Here is a 20,792-nt window from a genome sequence, read left to right as displayed (position 1 = left end):
TACTGTAATTGCTGTATTAGACTTGTGTGATATTGCAATGTTTAACTTCAGATTGTGTTCAATATTTGTAAATAATGATATAGAGGTTAGGAAAGAAATATTTTGATGTACTTAATGCTCCAATTTATTATGACAACTTTTCAGAAGTAGGTGGTCTAAATCAGACAAAACTAATCTATGATAAATTCTTGTCTTTGTGAATTGGGATTTCTGTTAAGCAAACTCAAGTGCCTTATTGGTTCATTTGAAGTGTAACCTGTCATCTCATCTCTTGGTTTGTTGTTTGTCGGTATGAAAAGTTTGTATTTAGAGTTGGAAAATGCAAATGGATATGGCTTGTATATATTTTTTCTTTTGGATTCCATATGTGAAATATTAAAACGATGTACTTTAACAAGCTAAAGAAATGGCTAACATAAAACTGTAACGTCATTGCCATTGATTTTCTTCGTCAAATTTGTGTAAGTACCGAAAATGAAGATACAAATGCCGTCAATGGGTGGTGTTTACATGCCCTCGCGGCAAGTCTCTTACGTAACACCGTGGGCTGGGCCATCACCTCTCGCGAGATTTGGATGGGAATGTCAAGTGTCAACAACGACGAGACGACAGCACCGCAGCGTAGGTGTCCGGACGCAGCAGGGAGGGGAGAGACGAGGCTGCTCGAACGTCGGGTCAGCCTGGTGAGCTCTATTTTGGGTTCTCGGACGTGATATAAATTACAAGAGTACTAATGTTTTTTTTGTTCTTGTTGTTTGTGCGGTTCAATTGCATCTCGTTTTGAAAGTGCTGACGTCCAGTGATTAACTTGGCTGCTCTGTTCCGCCAAAGCCCGAAGCTAAGGATCGTAAGCTAATATTTAGCATTTCTTTGCTAATGTTTTCTCATGAGCGGCCTAACGAAACAAAATAATGAAAATGGAGGCACCTATAATTTCTTATCTTATACCCCACCATGTGTCGTAAGTGTCCGTAACGCTACCTTTCTTGTTCTTAGCAACGACATTGCTGTCACTTGATGGAAACAATCTGGGTTTGTTGTGCCTAATGAGAACCGTATGCTAGTGCTGGGCCTGTCCCACACGTAGCTTTCACACAAAAGGTAAAACAACCCACCGTTTTTAAATTGTGTAATTTCTTACCTCGTCATGATAAGCCACATTGGCAAGACTGAATTACTATTTGGTGATAACGTCTCTATCGTCGTCACCGAATTAACGCCTCGGCATCCGTAGCTAAGAGAAGGTGTGTAAAATCTTACAGATGAGTTGACATACACAAGACTGTCAACTGAGCACCTGATTTAAAAACAAACTTTAAAGTAGTAGTAAATATATCACAGTTAAATAGGATGTGTAGTGAATTTTCTTCATAAGTGATGGAACATATTTACCATCATTCTGGGTCAGTATGAACACAAGGTCCATTGGGATGTCCATTTACAGTAGATGTGTCTGTAGATCAGCTGATTTGCTTTAAATTTGGTAGAAGTATGGATATAAATATAGAGCAAGATGCACTTACGGATTTAAATGCTCTTACTCAGAAGTTGAAGTGGGTATTTCAAATATAACAACTAGGGCTGAATGATATTGGAAAAAACTGACATTGTGATTGTTTGGGGGTTTGCGAAATATACTACAATATTAAAACTACAGTAGAAGAATTTTCACAACATTACTTGAATAGCTTTGTTTGGAAAGACTTTGGTTGGCTCACTGACCACTAGGAGTGGGAACCTCTTGGTACCTCACAATACGATTTGCGATACAAAGCTCACGATAAAGATGGTCTGGCGATATGGCGATACAATGATTATCGATACATTGGTCAGGAAATCATTCTAGGATATTCTACAAACAACTAATAAACAGAAAAACAAGCTTCTTCTGTGAATTGGAATGAGTTTATCATTAGCAGACGTCCAATCCATTTGAACTGGGAGGGTAGCAGCCATCCCTCCCACTTCAAACGGATTGAACGTCTATGGCCGGTAGTGGCAGCCAGTGGCAGGCAATGAGGTAATTTTGGGCCATTTATGGTCATTTACCTGTTCATTTTCAGTTACTTTCTGTTAATTTTGGGGTATTTTATGGGTCTCTTCCCGTTTATTTTGAGTTACAGAACAGGAAATGACCTGGGAATCACCCAAATGAATAGGCAGTGACTCAAACTAAACAGAAAATGACCTGTAAATGCCCTAAAATGAACAGCAAGTGACCTGTAAATGCCCTGAAAATCGGACTGAATGACTGTGAATGCTCTGGTTTCGAATGAACGAACGTTCCCAGTCTAAATGGATTTGGCATCGAGCACCGTCAATGCAGCCTTAGAATTAACTGAGACACTAATATAGTGGAAAACTCTGGTAGCAACTTGTTGGTTCATTTTTATTTCACACCCCTACTGACCACATTATATTCATCAGAGATTCAATTCAATTTTATTTGTATAGCCCTATATCACTACAAGGTTGTCTCGGAGGGCTTTGCAGAGTCAGTATGATACTCAAGTCAGAAACAGTAGGTGAATTAGATGAAGATCATGTCCTGGGCATCCCCCATCCTTAGACCCTCCATGTCGGCAAGGAAAAACTTCAAAAACCCTTTGGGAAAAATGAGAAACCTTGGGGAGAACCGCAGTCAGGAGAGATCCACTCCCAGGATGGACAGGCTATAAATGCACCAGGACTGATGGTGGGTATTAGCAGCAGGAGGTCCAGTTTGTAGAGATGCAGTGGAGTGAAGAAACAAGAGGGGGTCCATCTAGCCAGATGAGACGGGGGGCAACGAGGACGTCCATCCAGCCAGGGGTTAGGATAGTCAGGATGCTGCGGCTGAAAAATAGCTCCTCCCCAGTGGGGAGGGGGGAAAGGGGACACCGGGTGACTAGTGATGAAGAGACTAGTCAACTCGAAATTAGAAAAGAGAAATAAAGTAAAGACAAGTGGTAGGTAGAGTGAGAAACGGGGGATAGGACCCCAGTGGCTGTACTTCTGTACAGATGTCCTGGCTGATGCTTGGAGTGATGTTCCGATCCAATCGTGATCGGAAATCGAGCTTATGGCACCATTTTTCAGAGGATCAGAATTGGGTGAAAGGGAGCGGCTTTTATGTTTTGCTGCTTAATGCTCTTACAGCCTCTCACCCTCTAAGCAGTGTGACCAAACTGTTTTTCTTGGTCACCAGTGCAGCTGGTGTTTGGTACTTAAAGTTAACAATGATTGACAGGTTTGTAGCATTGATCTGGGCAGAGACATCTTGGTAGCTCTACGATCAATCATCGTTAAGCTTGGTACACAGTCTAATGTGTGCTGTGGCAACTCATTCATTGTGTTCGTAAGAGGCTGTTTTTGTTTTTTGTGAGCGTCAAAGCATAAAAAACTTTTTTTTTTTTCGGTATCTGATCGGGACTTGGTATCTGCAGATTCTCAAAATCAGGTGACTCGGACACGGGTGCAAAAATATGCGATCAGGACATCCCTAGTATTCATATAATACCGTTTAATCCAGGCTAAGGCGTTGTATCTGGGAGTGATGCAGATTGGTTTGGATAGAAGCGAACTAGGAATCCATGTCTCATCACAATTGCTGCGTTTATGAAGAAAAAAAAGAGTTTACAATTAAAAAAAAAAACAATTGCACGTCCTGCGATGGGACTATTGCGCATGGGCACATTGCGATGGCGATGTTCAAATGATATATTTTGCAGGCCTAATAACAACTATACCCAAGTGTTATAATGTGTCTACGTCCTTGCTTTGTTAAGACATCTTGAAACTGTGCTCAAAGACAAAGCTATTGTGATTCTCAACTCTGGTAAGTGGATGTATGGACTTGCTCCCAGTTCAAAGGTATTGGATGTATTTTGCCATCAATGGCAGCAAATGGGCTAACCTATAAAAGTGGGTGGAAATTTAGAGACAACTGGAAAATGTCTCTAACAAATTTTAACAAAATGCGCAATCAAGAGCAAGGTGGGTTGGGTGACCACTTAAGGTAGACGGTCAGTGGTGGATGCACACTTTCCTAAAAGATGATCTTTCAAGCATTTCAGCAATATCAAGCTGAATTAACTCAAATACACACTAAGATACCATGCGATAATTTCATTCACGGTCAGTGGTGGATGCACACATTCCTAAAAGATGATCTTTCAAGCATTTCAGCAATATCAAGCTGAATTAACTTAAATACACACTAAGATACCATGCGATAATTTAATTCCTTGTGAGAAGTAAATAAAGACTTCATGAACCTGAGCTAATATTCCTTCTCATTTAACTTGGATAATCATGCTTGGTTGTGTACATTGATACAATATACAGAACGCCACCTTGTTTTGGTGTCATCAATGGTATAGTCATCAGAACATTGTCTTGAAATATTTTTCAGAACTTCTGTAAGAGATGGGGGATGACCGCCCATTTGTCTGCACCGCCCCAGGGTGTGGACAGGTAATTTGAGCTTTCGTTTCACTTTTACTGCTTCGTCACGTCCTAAATATTTGATTGTGTCACTAAGATGTTAGAGCACTTTATGCATCGTGATCTCAGTGTACATAGATCATTCACTGCCAACTTTGTTCTACCTTTTGCTTTATTGCAGAGATTTACTAATGAAGATCATCTTTCTGTGCATAAACACAAACATGAAATGACATTAAAATTTGGTCCTGCTAGAACAGACTCTGTTATAATAGCAGGTATGAATATTTTGGTCTGCAATATTATATCCTACATGAATGTTGACACCATACTTAATTCTGTTTGTGGTTTTTTTTTTTTTTTTTTCTTTTTCTTTTAAATACTATTAGATCAGACCCCTACACCCACACGTTTCCTGAAGAACTGTGAGGAAGTTGGACTATTCAATGACCTGGCCAATTCCTTTGAACAGGACTTTTGCAAAGTACAGGAAGAGGAACACAGGACAAAAACCACAGTGAGGATAAGAATGAAAACGCACATTGAAACCATGAGCTGCTAGTTTCCCTGAATTTTCACGTTAAAGTGTCGTAAGATTTTTTTAATGAGTCATCTGTGAAGTCATTTATGTGTTGTTGTTTTTTCTTCTTCTTCGCAGGCGTTATCCTTACAAACACAATGTGTAACTTCACAAACAAAATGTATAACAAAGGATGAAGATGAAGATCCTTTAGAAGTGGATTCTTCCCCTCCTGATAGTCCCGATTCTTCGTCCAGCATGTCGGATATCAGCAAAGACTCAAGGGTGAGGGGCAGAACTCAAAAGCCTCAAACTCTGCTTTTATACAATCCTGAATTAGTTTTTCCTGAATCAGACTTGGCCTACACAGTCCTATTAAATTACCAAGTTTTTGTGATATGAAAAAGGATGAAAGCTAGATAAATAATTGCAAAACCTTGAGCAGCATTAATATGGTATGCCTTGTTTGCAAATGTGCACACCCTCCAATTGGTAACGAGATTTGCAATTCATCAATCCATTTTAAACTATTGTTCATTGTGAAAGCACACTATTGACATAAAAAATTGGAAATTAATTCAAAATTGATCAAAAGATGAGGGAAGGCTTTCAAAAGAACACCAGCAGCTTTTAATTAGCTGAAGGAAGACAATCTTTTGTCGCACAAGATTATCCTATAACATTTTTATTCATCCAGGTCTCATTCATAATTGGGAAAAAAATCTGGCAATAGAAAATAGGTTAATAGAACCTACTATACTATACTATACTATACTATACTATACTATACTATACTATACTATACTATACTATACTATACTATACTATACTATACTATACTATATTAGGAGAGTTAGTTTTTCCTCAACCCAAATAAATACCCAAATGCTACTGCTTCCCTTGACAACAGGAGATTCTTTCAAAACCAGTGGCAAGTTCTGCCCCAACTCCTACTATTGTACGTCCTGGTTCTCTGCCTCTTCACATGAGCAATGATCCTCTTCACCCAACGCTGCCATCTCCAACATCTGTCATCACGCAGGCCCCACCCTCCAATCGACAGCTCAGGTAGACTGTGCTCCAAGAACAACACAACTTTTGGGATAACTACTGTAACATTTCGCATATCGTATACAAATGTAATGGGCAGGGAAACAGACTTTTCTCATTACATTTGAGTGTTTTAAGTTACAGCCTAGGTTCTGCAGATTTTGTCTGTTAATTTGAAATTGTTTGACTGTAGGCCTACATTATTTTTTTTTTAAACTCCAAAAAGACATGCCGCAAAAATAGAAAATCTGATTTTAGCAAGTTTGTCTTCAGACCCATGTCAACAACCTGTGCTGTGTGCGTACGTTGGAAGTCCGCTAACTTGTTTTCCTGGTTTTGGTGGCGTCATGTTCAGCATATAGTAAGGGTGTAACGGTACATGTATTGAACCGTTTCGGTACGTGGTGCTCGGTTCGGAATGGTGGCGTATTGAACGAGTTTCTGACGTAATGTAACCCTTACTTTTCGAGGCTGTGAGTCGATCGGCTTACAGTTTCTTTGTGTAGATTATATTTAATCCGTCTTCTCTACTATAATGCGGACCAACACGGTAGGACAGTATAACCCAGAAACGTCAACGGCGCGACAACGTGGCCACCGCGAGAACGCAGTGAAACACGGGCGTTATAGTCAGGGGTGCACATAAGTACTGCATGCGTACTGGACGTAGACAAACGCGCTGGCCCTCAACGGCTTCCATACGCTTTTGCGTACCGATGGCTGACCACTGTATTTGCGGCGGATACGAGAAAATAACTTCTCAAAATTTCGAAGAGGCAGGCCACACTGAGTAATTACTTCCGTGTTCCCCCACCCCCGTCAAAAGACAGACAGACGACAGAGACGTCACCGGAGCTACCGAAAAAAAGGACTTTTGCTGAAAAGTGGCAACAGGAGGTACCATGGCTAGAAGCAAATGATTCTCGCACGGAAATGCGGTACAAAATGTGCCGTGAGAATCCCAATGTCGCCGATAAGAGCAGCGCATTTTATGTAGGGTCAAAGAATTTCAGCCATCCAAACTTTGAAAAGCACGAAAAAAACAGAGAGCATGTGGCAATTAAGCAAACTATCGATGTCAAACAGGACCCCACTCGCCCTATGGACAAGTGGCGGAATAGGGCGGAATAAAGGTAATGAACAGCGACATGCACTGACAAACGTGTTTTTGCTCGCATTTTACAAAGCTAAACATGCACGTTCAATGAGGACTTATGAGGAGGACATCCCACTTTTAAAAAGGCTTGGAGTTAATGTGGGAGCCGCATAATGCCCTTTATTTTGAATTGGTGCTTTTTATTTCTTTACATTTCACTTCCAAGTAATGGCAATTTTGTTGTGCCAGTTGATGTTAATCAAGCATTAATTGTTAATATAATTAATTAAAGTTAATTGGCTCTAAGTAAAGCTTGTCATAAATTTATCGCATCAGGCGGGTCGGCTCTCAAGCTCAATGAGGACCAAGTCACATCTCCAGGTCCTCCTCTGAGAACCTGTGCAAAAAAATTATGTGCACCCCTGGTTATAGTCAATCAGCCAATGCACACCAGTCGCAGTGCGGCCGCGTGTTAGACGCGTCCCAGAAGCGGCTCAATACGACGCACGTGAAAAGAACGGCAGAGTTTATTATTTGACGTGAGACACGACCCTCCTGCGTCAATACTACTACCGCTAGCTAGGATCGGGCAGACCGGAAGTCACTCGTTTAAAAATACGGTGGATCCGGTCGATTTTCAAACTAATATGCAATCGTAACCCACTTTTTGAGTCCATCAGATCTCTTGAATGGTAGATCGGGGCACAGTTGACTTGTCTTTGTTGATATACTGCTGTCTTCTCTGCTATAATAATAACACACACAGCCCAGTGTTCAATACAAAACCCTCCTACCACAACAAAACAAGTAGGAAGTTAGGAACTAATATTCACATAGGAACTAAAGTTATACAACATAAAATATACAATATAAATGAATACTACATCACATTTGTAAAATATAAACACATAATAAAATAAATAATAGCCCATTTAAATAAAATAAATTGACATGAGCTAAAACATCTGTAATTAAATAATAAGAATTATCCACAAATCCTTTTTACACAATTAAATTTAATAATTTCTGTGTGGCGCTTTAACTTGAGAAAATCCACCAATAAAGCTTTTGAAAACCGTTCATAATAGAAAAAAATGATTCATTGAGGCATTTCATTTGTAAAATACATGTTAAAATCTTTGTCATTGGGATTGCTTTTCTCTTTAGCACAGGACTTTTTTTCTTCTTTGTTTCAGAAAGAAAGCTGACCAATACGCGGGGTCTGAAAGACAAATTGTTGTTGGATTATCTTTAAATACCTGCTACTTTTTGAGTAGAATTCTAACTTTGTATAGGCTAATGTTCCTATTGTTGAAAGCACAAAGGTGTGAGATAAACAACTAGCACATTTATATTTTGCATTTTGTTTTCTTACTGTACCGAAAATGAACCGAACCGTGACCTCAAAACCCAGATACGAACCGAACCGAGATTTTTGTGTACCGTTACACCCCTAGCATATAGCGTAAAATCATACTTTTTGTCTTCCATGTGAAGGAAGAACTTGCCACATTTTGGCTAATTCCAACCATTTGTTTACCTAATTTTATTTATTTAAAGAAAATGTAGCGTTCACATAATTACAAAACACAGCACAAAGTTTGAAAGAAAACCATTTCATTAGCCGTATTCATTTAATTGATTGGTGCACTATGTCCTATGTTGTCGACAGCTCACCGACAAGCTCTTATCCCCTCGTAAGGCACCTTGCTAATGCTAATGGTCAAACAGTCCCTCTGTTGCCCAGTCCTGTGCAGATGACATCAGTCATATCGGTAAGTATTTAAAAGTAAGAATTAATACAGTCCTTTAATGCTCTCTCACTCCTCTCCCTCTTCACCTTTTTCCTTTTTTTTTTTTTATTTTTATTTTTTTTATATAAATGCTGTGTGAAGCTGGCGAGGCACGGGAACTCTGTGCCCAACATTCCTGGGATCCCAGGACCCCCAGTGGGCGGTGCCAGCAGCGGTTCATCCTCCCCATCAGGTTATCATCTGCAATCTGAGACCAAGATGGTGAGATGAGTCACCACTTACATTAGCTGAATCATTTTAGACCTCTTGTCAGCCATTCTCCTGATTAGCTTGAACCTCATTGGACCCGTCGCCTGTGTGTCTGCAGCGCTTGAAGGCAGCCCTAAGTAATCAAGGCTCAGGAGCACATGATGTTGGTGGTGGCGGTTTGGGGGCAGGTTCCTTCCCAGCCGTACCGCAGAAACAGGAACAGAGCCAGCAACCCACTCAAAATTCAGATGCACCATCACCTGCCCAACCACAGGTAGCTACTTAAGTATGTCATAATACTGTGGCCCTATCGCCTTTTTATTTTTGAGGCAGAAGTAGATGAGTTAATTCGCAGGATACTTGGCTCATGAATGATCCAAATCGCAAAATAAATTGTTTTAAAATTACAATAGCATATTCAGACTACCGATTCTGCTGTGGTATCGGCCTGTACCGTTCTGTTACCACATTAAAAAAGAAAACATACAAAGCTTTTTTTTTTCTTTTAGGAATACATCACTGCATATTCAGTTGAATATAAAATAATTGCTATCATTCCTTTGTCAGGCAATGCTCAACAACATTCTTGCCCACCTGATATGGGTGACAATAAATGAATTAACTCCTCTAAAACTTGAGACTTAAAACATGCACAAAGGCCAAAATGTTTTTATATGCTTGATCAATTTGGTGTCAAGCCTAATGCTCGTATTAAGTCCACAGCCAGTGCCATTACACTACATTAGTACATTAGCTTAACTCATGTGCTCATCACTTATGCTAGGAGAGGACACACGTTTGCTCGCCTGCTTATTCCAGTTTTTCCTTTAACAAAGCTAACGTCTTCATAGACGCTCATGTCATTGTCAGTGTTAAATAAAACTTTAAATCCTGGCTGGCATTACCGTTTAACATGTACATTTATCTGACATTTCAAGTATAGCCCGCACATAAAAACTATGACTGCTAAATTAACACATTAAATAACACCGGAATAAAACTGCTCAAACAACACAGATTTTTTTCTTTCTCCTCTTCTTCTGCTTCTTCGTCGACGTTTGTCACTGGCGGCCATTTTGGGAAGGGAGACCGGTGTGTGTACCTAAATCTCAAAGAGAACATATTGTGCAGCATTTGCAAGTTATTTCATAGTACTAGCCGATACCAATGCCTGCATTTTAATACTAATAAATACTTTACCGGTGCTGTCAAGCGATTAAAATTTTCAATCACAGTTAATTACATTTTTTCTTAGTTTTAACTCATAGTTAGATACTTTTTTTTTGTTAAAAACACCCTAGATTGTTTTATGTCCCATTATTAAATTTCAGCTAATTTAAATCCTAGTGATTAATTGCATGCAGTCCATAGTTAACTCGTGATTAATTGCATTTTGTTTTCATTTTTTCAATGCAAAAATTATTATTAGGCCTGTCAACAGTAACGCATTAACGCCCATGATTAATCTGGAAATATTAACGCTTTTAAAAAAATAACGCAATTTACAGCTCACACTAAGTTTGGCCACAAGTCCCTCCCGCAGTCCCACACGCTGATGTTCACATTCTCCGCGCGGCAATGCAGGACGTAATGCAGCCAGCCACGATGAGTGAGGATGATGACCAAATTCCGTTTTAAAAAACTGCCTAATGGAAACCTGGATAAAACCAAAGTTGTGTGCACATACTGCTGTGATGAACTGTCCTTCGATCAAAGCTCAACCAGCCTAAAGTACCACCTTCGGGCAAAGCATATCTTCGCTAGTGTTACCAATGATGCTAACACTGCGGGAATAAGCCGCAGTCATCAAGCTACACTGGCAGAGTGCGGACTCGGACTTGCCAACAAAAAGAAACCAAGTAGGTTGACTACTGCTATCGCTACATGGATAGCCATGTGCACGCACGTGCACTCGAGGCGATAAGTCGCAGCGGAAAAATTACCGCCTTCATTTTTATATATCACGCGATAAATGGAATTATTGCATATTGCGACAGGCTTATGGTCAGCCATTGGTACGCAAAAGCGTATGGAAGCCGTTGAGGGCCAGCGCGTTTGTCTATGTCCGGTACGCATGCGCGCATGCGGACCACTTATGTGCACCCCTGTCTATAAAGGTTTAACATCATTTGCCCAGTGCACCACTCAATTCAAGTGTCTCTTTTTCTACGAAATTTGCCTTCACTATATCAGTTCCATAGTTTATGACTATCCCATTGCACTTATTACCCAAATGAAAGATCCTACGAAAGTTGGGGATGGTATAGAGGTGGGAATCTTTGGGTACCTAACGATTCGATTACGATTCAGAGGCTACGATTCGATTATAAATCGATTATTAATCGGAATTTGGATGTTTGTGAATCGTTCTCGAATCTTCCACGGCCGAATAGCGAATAATCTAAGAATCCGAAATTTCGCACACCTCTAGTATGGTACATATTGGTCCAATGAGACATTTAAAAATCAAACATATCCCACCAAATAGTAAGGCACAAGTGACATCGTACTTATTAAGCCATCCTCATCCCCAGGTGTCCCCTGCGCAGCCAACTGGAGGCCGGCGGCGGCGAGCCTCTGAGATGGACCCGGATGAGAGGAGACAGCGTTTTCTAGAAAGGAACAGAGCAGCTGCCTCACGATGCAGGCAGAAACGAAAGTTGTGGGTGAATTCTTTGGAGAAGAAGGCAGACGATCTTGCAAGCATGAATGTCTCTCTAACGGTGAGTTTTCAGTCATAGGAGGGTCTGACCTTTACTTTCTTTTTAAAAAGTTGCTAGATGATGTAGTGTCACAAATTTCAAGCCTCATTTCAAATGGTTTTTTTTTTTTTTTTTCCATCATTCAGATTTGTCAGCATTCTTATTGACGTTTTTCCTTGTGGTATCAAATTTGAGTCTTTTTTTTTTTTTTTTTTTTTTAATGACTGGAAGGGATTATACTAGATAAAATAATTATATTGCAGTGCATCATTTTTTGTATAATATTAAGAAAACATTCTTTCCGGGCCTACAGTTTACATTAAAGAAGAAATACAATGAATGTGAAATATTTCCTTTTTTCTTTCAAATGAAGGTTATTTATAGAAAGTGATGTTTGTGTATTAATTTTATAGGCTCAGATAAGTAGACACAACCTAAGTGTCACAAAGAAAACCGGTCCCACAGCAGTTCCAATGCCCCTTTTGAGTTTTTCTTGTAATAATTCTGTATGACATAGGGCTGGGTGATATGGACCATATCCTGATGCCTTTAGGCTGAAAACTGAGGAAATGTTTAGTTTTAAGTCAAACCCAAATCTGACATGTCACAAGTAATTTTATTGAAACTCCCTATTTCAGTAAAAAGTAGCAAAACCAAATAAATAAACTTTTCTTCACCTGATTCATGAAAAAATGCTTCTTACATACAGTATTAAAGTATATAAAGTATGTATACGCACATATAAGGAGTACCTTATTTGAAATTATAGCTCTATAAGGTGCACGTTTGATTTGTATCGATATAGACGATATCGTCATTCCTTATTAAAGGTAAGATCGGGCCAAAAAAATCCAGTTCCGGTTCTAAATATTGGAGTTCACTCAACCCTTTTTAAGGCAACTGACTTTTTTGATCATTTAAAAAATGTAAAAAAGCAGCAACAACAACCCCATAAAGATCTGGCGTCCACTTATGGGGACCTCACATTTTGGGTGCTGTAGGCCACATTATTAACATTTGGTATACAAGTGTGGCCTACAGCACCCAAAATGTGTTGTCCACAAAGGTGGACGCCATGTATCAATTATTATCATATATATTTTTTCTATTTTTTCATAAATATTTTAAAAGTACTGCATTTATATATTTTTCATGAATATATAAATTAAAATGTTAATCAAATGAAACGGACAACATGAATAAAAACAAATCAAATCCTCTGTTAAACTCTGGTTATTGTCCCCAATAATACTCAGAAATGTGTTTTTATTTACCGTATTGGCCCGGATATGAGACGGTGTTTTTTGCATTGAAATAAGATTGAAAAAGAGGGGGTCGTTTTATATTCGCGGTCTAGGCGTTATACCCATTCACGACGCTAGATGACGCCAGATATCATTGAAGCGATGTTCTGTTATGACAGATCTCAGCTACTAGTTTAACCAGTTTGCATTATTTTATTGCAATGTTTTTCCTTATTCAGATTTGTTTCAAGACTAGTTAAAGCTAGACTTCACTTTGATGGTTAATGCAGTTATTGCAATTTTGTTGTTTTATCACAAAAGATTGGTTTATCTACTTTTCAAAAACCAGAAGCCATTCATTTACGTATGTGATTGCACTTTAGTTTGCATATTTAAATGTTCAGATATTAAGATTTGAATGAGGCAAAATAACATGCTTTTCTCTCAAATATATTGTAATAATCATTTGTTTCAGATGTACTGTAATTATTCTCTGTATAAAAATTTGGTGTTCAAAAAGTCTTTTTTCAAACTTGAGTCTTGAAAAAGAGGGGGCCGTCTTATATTCAGGCCAATACTGTATATTTTTGTTTAAGTTTTTTATATTTAACATGATCAAACTCATTACCTGCCATTCACAATGATAGACATCAAATTCATTTGAACTGGGAGACTGGCTGTGAATGCTCATCTTTCAGTACAATCGATAATGCTAGACGTCCAATCCATTTTGACGGGGAGGGGTGGCAGTGATTACTTGCTGCCAGTCCTCAGTCAAAATGGATTGGGGGTCTAATGCCTTAAATAACAGGTTAATATTGAAATCATCCTTCTTTCACAAATTTTCATTCATTTCATTACAAGTAATTTTATTGAAACTCCCTATTTCAGTAAAAAGTAGCAAAACCAAATAAATAAACTTTTCTTCACCTGATTCATGAAAAAATGCTTTTTACATACAGTATTAAAGTATATAAAGTATGTATACGCACATATAAGGAGTACCTTATTTGGAATTATAGCTCTATAAGGTGCACGTTTGATTTGTATCGATATAGACGATATAGTCATTCCTTATTAAAGGTAAGATCGGGCCAAAAAAATCCAGCCCGACCCGACCCGGCCCGGCCAGAGCCCGATCAATTAACTTGATTTGCAGGCCCAAGCCTGAAAACATCCCCAGAAATTTTATGTTTTATTTGTAGGCCAAAGTCCGAAAAAAACCCCCAACATTTTATGTTTTTTTGTGAGGACTCAGGAGAAGGAAATGCGAGGATGCCCTGCATCAGTCAGACCAGGACAGAGCACTGCTTAGGGACTGGTTGCGTTTTGTGTGATCACATTTGTGACGATGCCTCTGCATAAGGATAACAATGATAACTGTCTTTTGTAACGAATTCTTCCAGCTAAACAAGACTGTAAGATGCATATTCAACAAACATTTTAATCTTTTATATTTGTGTCTCTGTTCTATCAGGCGGATAGTGGATTTGACATTTATTTTCTTTGAGTTGGCAGAAAAACAACGCAAGTTTTCCTAATGTTCAAATAGTCTACATATTTTTATGATCATTATAAATGCATTTACACAATGAAATAACGCTGGAAAAGTTTGGTAAATATATTTCTTGTATATGAGGGCAAAGCGCGACATTTGTTTACATTCAGCGAAGCAGACACAGGTTTCTGTATAGCATCTTCAACGATCAGTTTGAAGCCTTTCCATACTCCACTCCTACCAGTGCATGTTTGTCTTTTTAATTCCCCTGTCTTTAATTTGTTTTTCCACTTCTTGCCGCTCCATATCGAAAAGGAAATACCAGGATACGGACTCGCAGACGGCGCCTGGGCGGGAGGGGAAAATTAAAAAGAGGGCGGGGCAACGGCGTTCACTTGCGCAGGCATGCGCTGGCTCTGCGGCTCCTGTTTGCAATTACCATATAGCGCCTTTTCTGTTTTATCTAAATTATTCATTTTATAACAAGTATTCCTTAGTATAACATCCATACATCGTTTTAGTATACATTTATAAATGTATATATATTTTTTTTAAAGTTAAAAAAAAAGTTAAAAAAAAAAAAAAAAAATTGGCGAGAGAGAAGTCTGGCCTGACCTGACCTGAACGTAAATATCGGGCCGGGTTCAGGCTTAAGAGCTTACCTCTATTCCTTATCCCATTTAAAAACATATCAAGTTTGGAAAAATACTTTTTGAACACCGAATTAATTTGTATACAGAAAATAATTACAGTGCATCTGAAACAAATGATTATAACAATATATTTGAGAGAGAATGCATGTTATTTTGCCTCATTCAAATCTTAATGTCTGAACATTTAAATATGTAAACTAAAGTGCAGTCACATTTGTAAATGAATGGCTTCTGTTTTTTTAAATGTAAATAAACCAATCTATTGTGATAAAACAACAAAATTGCCATAACTGCATTAACCATCAAAGTGAAGTCTAACTGTAACTAGTCTTGAAACAAATCTGAATAAGGAAAAACATTTCAATACAATAATGCAAACTGGTTAAACTAGTAGCTGAGATCTGTCATGACAGAACATCGCTTCAATGATATCTGGCGCCATCTAGTGTCGTGAATGGGTATAACGTCTAGACCGCGAATATAAGCCAATCCCCACTTTTTCAGTCTTATTTCAATGCAAAAAACACCGTCTTATAGTCGGGCCAATTCGGTAATTCTGATCGATATATCGTCCAGCCCTAGTATGACAGTAATGACACTCTAATAATCATCGGGCTTTGGGTTTCTGTTGCTGCCAGAATGAAGTAACGCTCCTCAGGAATGAGGTGGCTCAGTTGAAGCAGCTCCTCCTTGCCCACAAAGACTGCCCTGTCACTGTTATGCAGAAGAAAGCTGCTTTCTTAGGTAAGCCTTATGCACAAACCATCCATCATCCAGTGTTGTACACATATTGTGTAGGATTCATCTATCATCTCATTCATCTAATACATCATACTCACTCACCTCTCTAAGGGTGAATGTCTCTTTCTCGACCTTCAGGTGCAGGAGGAGAGGAAGCCCCCCGAGAGATCTCAGCCGAACCAATCGGATCCCCCGCAGCGGTCATCCAGCACGGGCCGTCTCCATCGGCCCCGCCCTCCAGCCCTGGGCCCACCATCAATGGAATGAGCGTTCGCGCCGCAGAGGCGGTGGCCATGTCCGTCTTGGCCGGCATGGGATCGGGCCAGCCAGGAGGGGTCGTCATGGTGACGCAGTCCCAGCCAACATCGAGATGATGTGCTGACGCAGGTAGCCAGTGTAAACTCGAGTGGCATTTCGGAGGCTGAACTGGTGTGACGTGTTGAACTGAGTGAGTCTCCCTCAGCCCCCGACCCCGTCCTCCCCACGTGGCCAATGATAATCACACAAAGACATGGCATTCGTCTTCTCTCCATGTATGTAAATAGGGAAAACACTCTACAGAGTTTGAGGTCACATCCTGTCTTTGAATGGAAAAAATCTACATCAGTCTTTTATCACTTCAGTCCCACACAAAATTCAGTGCCTGTCTGTATGTGATCCACAAACCAGGCTTTGATGCATCTGACTGATTATTTGACTGAGATATCATTCACTCTTTTGTTCTGAAACAATGGTTTACTGATCCACTGTGATGCAGTGACTTTTCGATGAGATATTTGGCTTGTTGCGGGCTCTTGTTTCTTTTTACTTTGCTTATATTGTTTTTCATACGTACATACACTGCCTGGAGCCCAAAAAGTCACTCTCTTATATTTAGCTGGGTTACCTGTAGCTTCAAATACCTTGGCTTGGCATTGGACAAGCTTACACAATGTCCTAAACTAAATTTCATCCCTTTCGTCTTCATGCGCTATGAATCAATCACTCTGGAACAAAGTCAATGAGCATCAATATCCAGATTTAGCAAGCTTTAGATTTCATTTTTTAAATTTAGTCCCAATACCAACAGTTCTCTTCCCATTTATTGCTTGATTGGTATAGCGTTCTTTCACTGCTTGAAATAGCAGAAAACCAGAGGCTTAACAATAGTTTCTACATATTGGAATTCACTCAACCCTTTTTAAGGCAACTGACTTTTTTGATCATTTAAATTTTTTTAAAAAGCAGTAACAACAACCCCATAAAGATCTGGCGTCCACTTATGGGGACCTCACATTTTGGGTTCAGTAGGCCATAATTTTTAACATTTGGTATACAAGTGTGGCCTACAGGACCCAAAATGTGTTGTCCACAAAGGTGGACGCCATGTATCAATTATTATCATATATATATTTTTTAAATTTTTCATAAATATTTTAAAAGTACTGTATTTATATATTTTTCATGAATATATAAATTATAATATTAATCAAATGAAACAGACAACATGAATAAAAACAAATCCTCTGTTAAACTCTGGTTATTGCCCCCAATAATACACAGAAATGTGGTTTTATTTACCGTATTGGCCGAATATAAGACGGTGGTTTTTGCATTGAAATAAGATTGAAAAAAAGGGGTTCGTTTTATATTTGCGGTCAAGACGTTATACCTGTTCACGACGCTAGATGACGCCAGATATCATTGAAGCGATGTTCTGTTATGACGGATCTCAGCTACTCTCCCCATTCACGCTAGATGGCGCCAGATATCATTGAAGCGATGTTCTGTCATGACAGATCTCACCTACTAGTTTAACCAGTTTGCGTTATTTTATTGCAATGTTTTTCCTTATTCAAATTTGTTTCAAGACTACAGTTACAGTTAGACTTCACTTTGATGGTTAATGCAGTTATTGCAATTTTGTTGTTTTATCACAAAAGATTGGTTTATTTACATTTCAAAAACCAAAAGCCATTCATTTACATATGTGATTGCACTTTAGTTTGCATATTTAAATGTTCAGATATTAAGATTTGAATGAGGCAAAATAACATGCTTTTCTCTCAAATATATTGTAATAATCATTTGTTTCAGATGTACTGTAATTATTCTCTGTATAAAAATTTGGTGTTCAAAAAGTCTTTTTTTCAAACTTGAGTCTTGAAAAAGAGGGGGTCGTCTTATAATCAGGGCCGTCTTATATTCGGGCCAATACGGTATATTTTTGTTTAATTTTTTTATATTTAACATGATCAAACTCATTACCTGCCTTTCACAATGATAGACATCCAATTCCTTTGAACTGGGAGACTGGCTGTGAATGCTCATCTTTCAGTACAATCGATAATGCTAGACGTCCAATCCATTTTGACGGGGAGGGGTGGCAGTGATCACTTGCTGCCAGTCCTCAGTCAAAATGGGTTGGGCGTCTAGTACCTTCAATAACAGGTTAATATTGAAATCATTCTTCTTTCACAAATTTTCTTATCAAATATAATGGTTCACCACTAGTGTTTCACCTTATGTTTGGCAGTTCTCAATCCAGGTAAATAATTTGAGTCTTTTACACTACCACTTAATATAAACATATCTCCTAACGTTGCAATTTGAAAACTTTTAATCACCAAAGTAATTATCCAATGGATAACTTTTACCAGTTTGTCGAGTAGTCAAATCCATTTTGTGAGGTTTTGTCAGGCAGTTTGTCATTTTGATTTTATCGTTTAACTTGACGGTGTGTCAAGGTATTGCATGACGAGCAGCTAGCCCCGCTCTCCCGTGACTTTTGTTTTGGTTTGTGACCGGGCGCCAAATTAAGAGATATCAAACGCTGTGACTGCATGAATTGATCACAGTTGAGGTATATCACTTTGTTTGTCACAGTTTCGAGTCATTGGTATGCATTTTAGCAATTTTTATGATGTTAGGGAGTCCTAAATCTTAATGCTTAGCTTTAGATGACCTTTAAGAATGGGAAAAAATGAATAAAATACAGTGCCCTCCATAATTAATGGCACCCCTGAAAAAGATGTGTTTTTTAGCTTCTAATATATATTTTTTTAAATTCAAATAATAGGAACCTTAATGGGAAAAAAAGAGAAAAATCCAACCTTCAATACAAGTGCATTCATTCAGTGGGGAAAAAAATCCCACATAAAGAAAAAATTATTTGACATCAAATAATGTGTGTCACAATTATTAGCACCCCTGGTGTTAATACTTTGTACAACCCCCTTTTGCCAACAAAACAAGGTCTGGGGACGCCAGACCCATTTAGAATGTTTGTTGCCTAAAAGCTCAATCTTGGTCTCATCTGACCAAAGCACACGGTCCCAGTTGAAGCCTGGGACCGTGTGTATTTTTGTGTGAGACCAAGATTGAGCTTTTTGGCAACAAACACTCTAAGTAGGTCTGGCGTGCCACGAAAGATGCGCATGCTGAAAAGCACCTCATACCCACTGTGAAGTATGGGCGTGGGTCAGTGATGCAGTGGGGCTGTTTCGCTTCCAAAGGCCCTGGGAACCTTGTTAGGGTGCATGGCATCATGAATGCTTTGAAATACCAGGACATTTTAAATCAAAATCTGTTGCCCTCTGCCCGAAAGCTGAAGCTGGGTCGTCACTGGGTCTTTCAGCAAGACAATGACCCTAAACATATGGCCAAATCTATACATAAATGGTTCACCAGACACAAAATCAAGCTCCTCCCATGGCCATCTCAGTCCCCAGACCTTGTTTTGTTGGCAAAAGGGGGTTGTACAAAGTATTAACACCAGGGGTGCTAATAATTGTGACACAAATTATTTGATGTCAAATAATTTTTTCTTTATGTGGGATTTTTTCCCCAATGAATGAATGCACTTGTATTGAAGGTTGGATTTTTCTTTTTTTTTTCCATTAAGGTCCCATATTATTTGAATATATATATATACATAGAAGCTAAAAAACACATCTTTTTCAGGGGTGCCAATAATTATGGAGGGCACTGTAAGAAAATGTTAATCCACTTCCCCAGGTATTCTGTTGAGGAACGAGTAGTGCAATATATTTTTCTATTAAGTATCAATGTTTTTGCATTCAGCCCAGCCACTGAAAGGGATGTGGTCTAATGCAGTTGACCAGAGGAAATGTGAATATGTGAATTCTGGAATGAATGAGGTCGGTGGGTACGCACGTCTGTGAAGCATTACAGATTTCCTGAATGCTTAACAATATTTGAAACGCAGTTTTGTATTGTGAAGTAGACAAAAGTGGATGTGCAAGGTGCTTCTTTTGAAATGTTCTGTTTTTAATTCGAGATTATTTTATACCGCATTGTACTTCCAAGACTCCCCTGTTGTTTTCACTGTCACCTTTCAAACATCTGTTGTTCTTTTTTTCTTTAAGTCACAGTGTCTGTATCCCCCTTTTTTCTGTGTGTGTGTTTTTTTTTTTTTTTTTTAAACAGTCTTACATGTATTTAACAGAGGTGGAACCACATACAGAAATGTCTGCAGAAAATATTTGTTCAGAGGGAGTTTCTCAAACACTCAGGCCTCAAGATGGGAGAAATACTTGTGTATAGTTGAAATTCATTGTCTTGGGCAAATAAAATAACTTAACTGAAAAAGTCTGATTCAATATGATGCTTTCGCTCAGCACTCTTCTTCTTGCGTTCAAGTCCTGCACAGTTAAAAAAAAAAAAAAAAAGAACATAATTCCTGTCATTTCTATTGGGGGGTGGCTTTGAGAAGCCTGGAATTATTCAAGCACAAGAGCACGCCATCCATATGGTGCCATGGATTATGAATGAATATGTTGGTCTAATAAAAGTTTGAATACAAATACTTTGTAAATCTATTAACACAAACCAAAGCATGTGAAACGGTAAAACTGAAGT

At 38.8% G+C, this 20,792-nt stretch overlaps 1 protein-coding gene across 5 annotated transcripts; it reads left to right on the top strand.

Annotated features, from left to right (window-relative positions):
* Positions 1-578: 578 nt before the first annotated feature.
* On the top strand, positions 579-19,076 carry atf7b (activating transcription factor 7b). Of its 5 annotated transcripts, none has more exons than XM_057846879.1 (14): positions 604-683; positions 788-847; positions 997-1,101; positions 4,394-4,455; positions 4,607-4,703; positions 4,815-4,942; positions 5,084-5,230; positions 5,856-6,013; positions 8,764-8,866; positions 8,987-9,106; positions 9,213-9,368; positions 11,629-11,817; positions 15,830-15,935; positions 16,071-19,075. In XM_057846879.1, exons 4-14 carry the CDS (start codon positions 4,408-4,410, stop codon positions 16,304-16,306), a joined length of 1,488 nt encoding a protein of 495 aa, XP_057702862.1. In that variant the 5' UTR covers positions 604-683; positions 788-847; positions 997-1,101; positions 4,394-4,407; the 3' UTR covers positions 16,307-19,075. The 5 variants fall into 5 exon arrangements, with proteins under 5 accessions (XP_057702865.1, XP_057702862.1, XP_057702866.1 ...); XM_057846883.1 differs by having other exon boundaries at positions 16,044-16,221; XM_057846881.1 differs by lacking the exon at positions 788-847 and having other exon boundaries at positions 639-683.
* The last annotated feature ends 1,716 nt before the right edge of the window (positions 19,077-20,792 follow it).

Source organism: Corythoichthys intestinalis, chromosome 9 (genome assembly GCF_030265065.1).
Source record: "Corythoichthys intestinalis isolate RoL2023-P3 chromosome 9, ASM3026506v1, whole genome shotgun sequence".
In the NCBI taxonomy this organism is placed as follows: domain Eukaryota; kingdom Metazoa; phylum Chordata; class Actinopteri; order Syngnathiformes; family Syngnathidae; genus Corythoichthys; species Corythoichthys intestinalis.
This window is presented reverse-complemented; position numbering and strand designations above follow the sequence as displayed.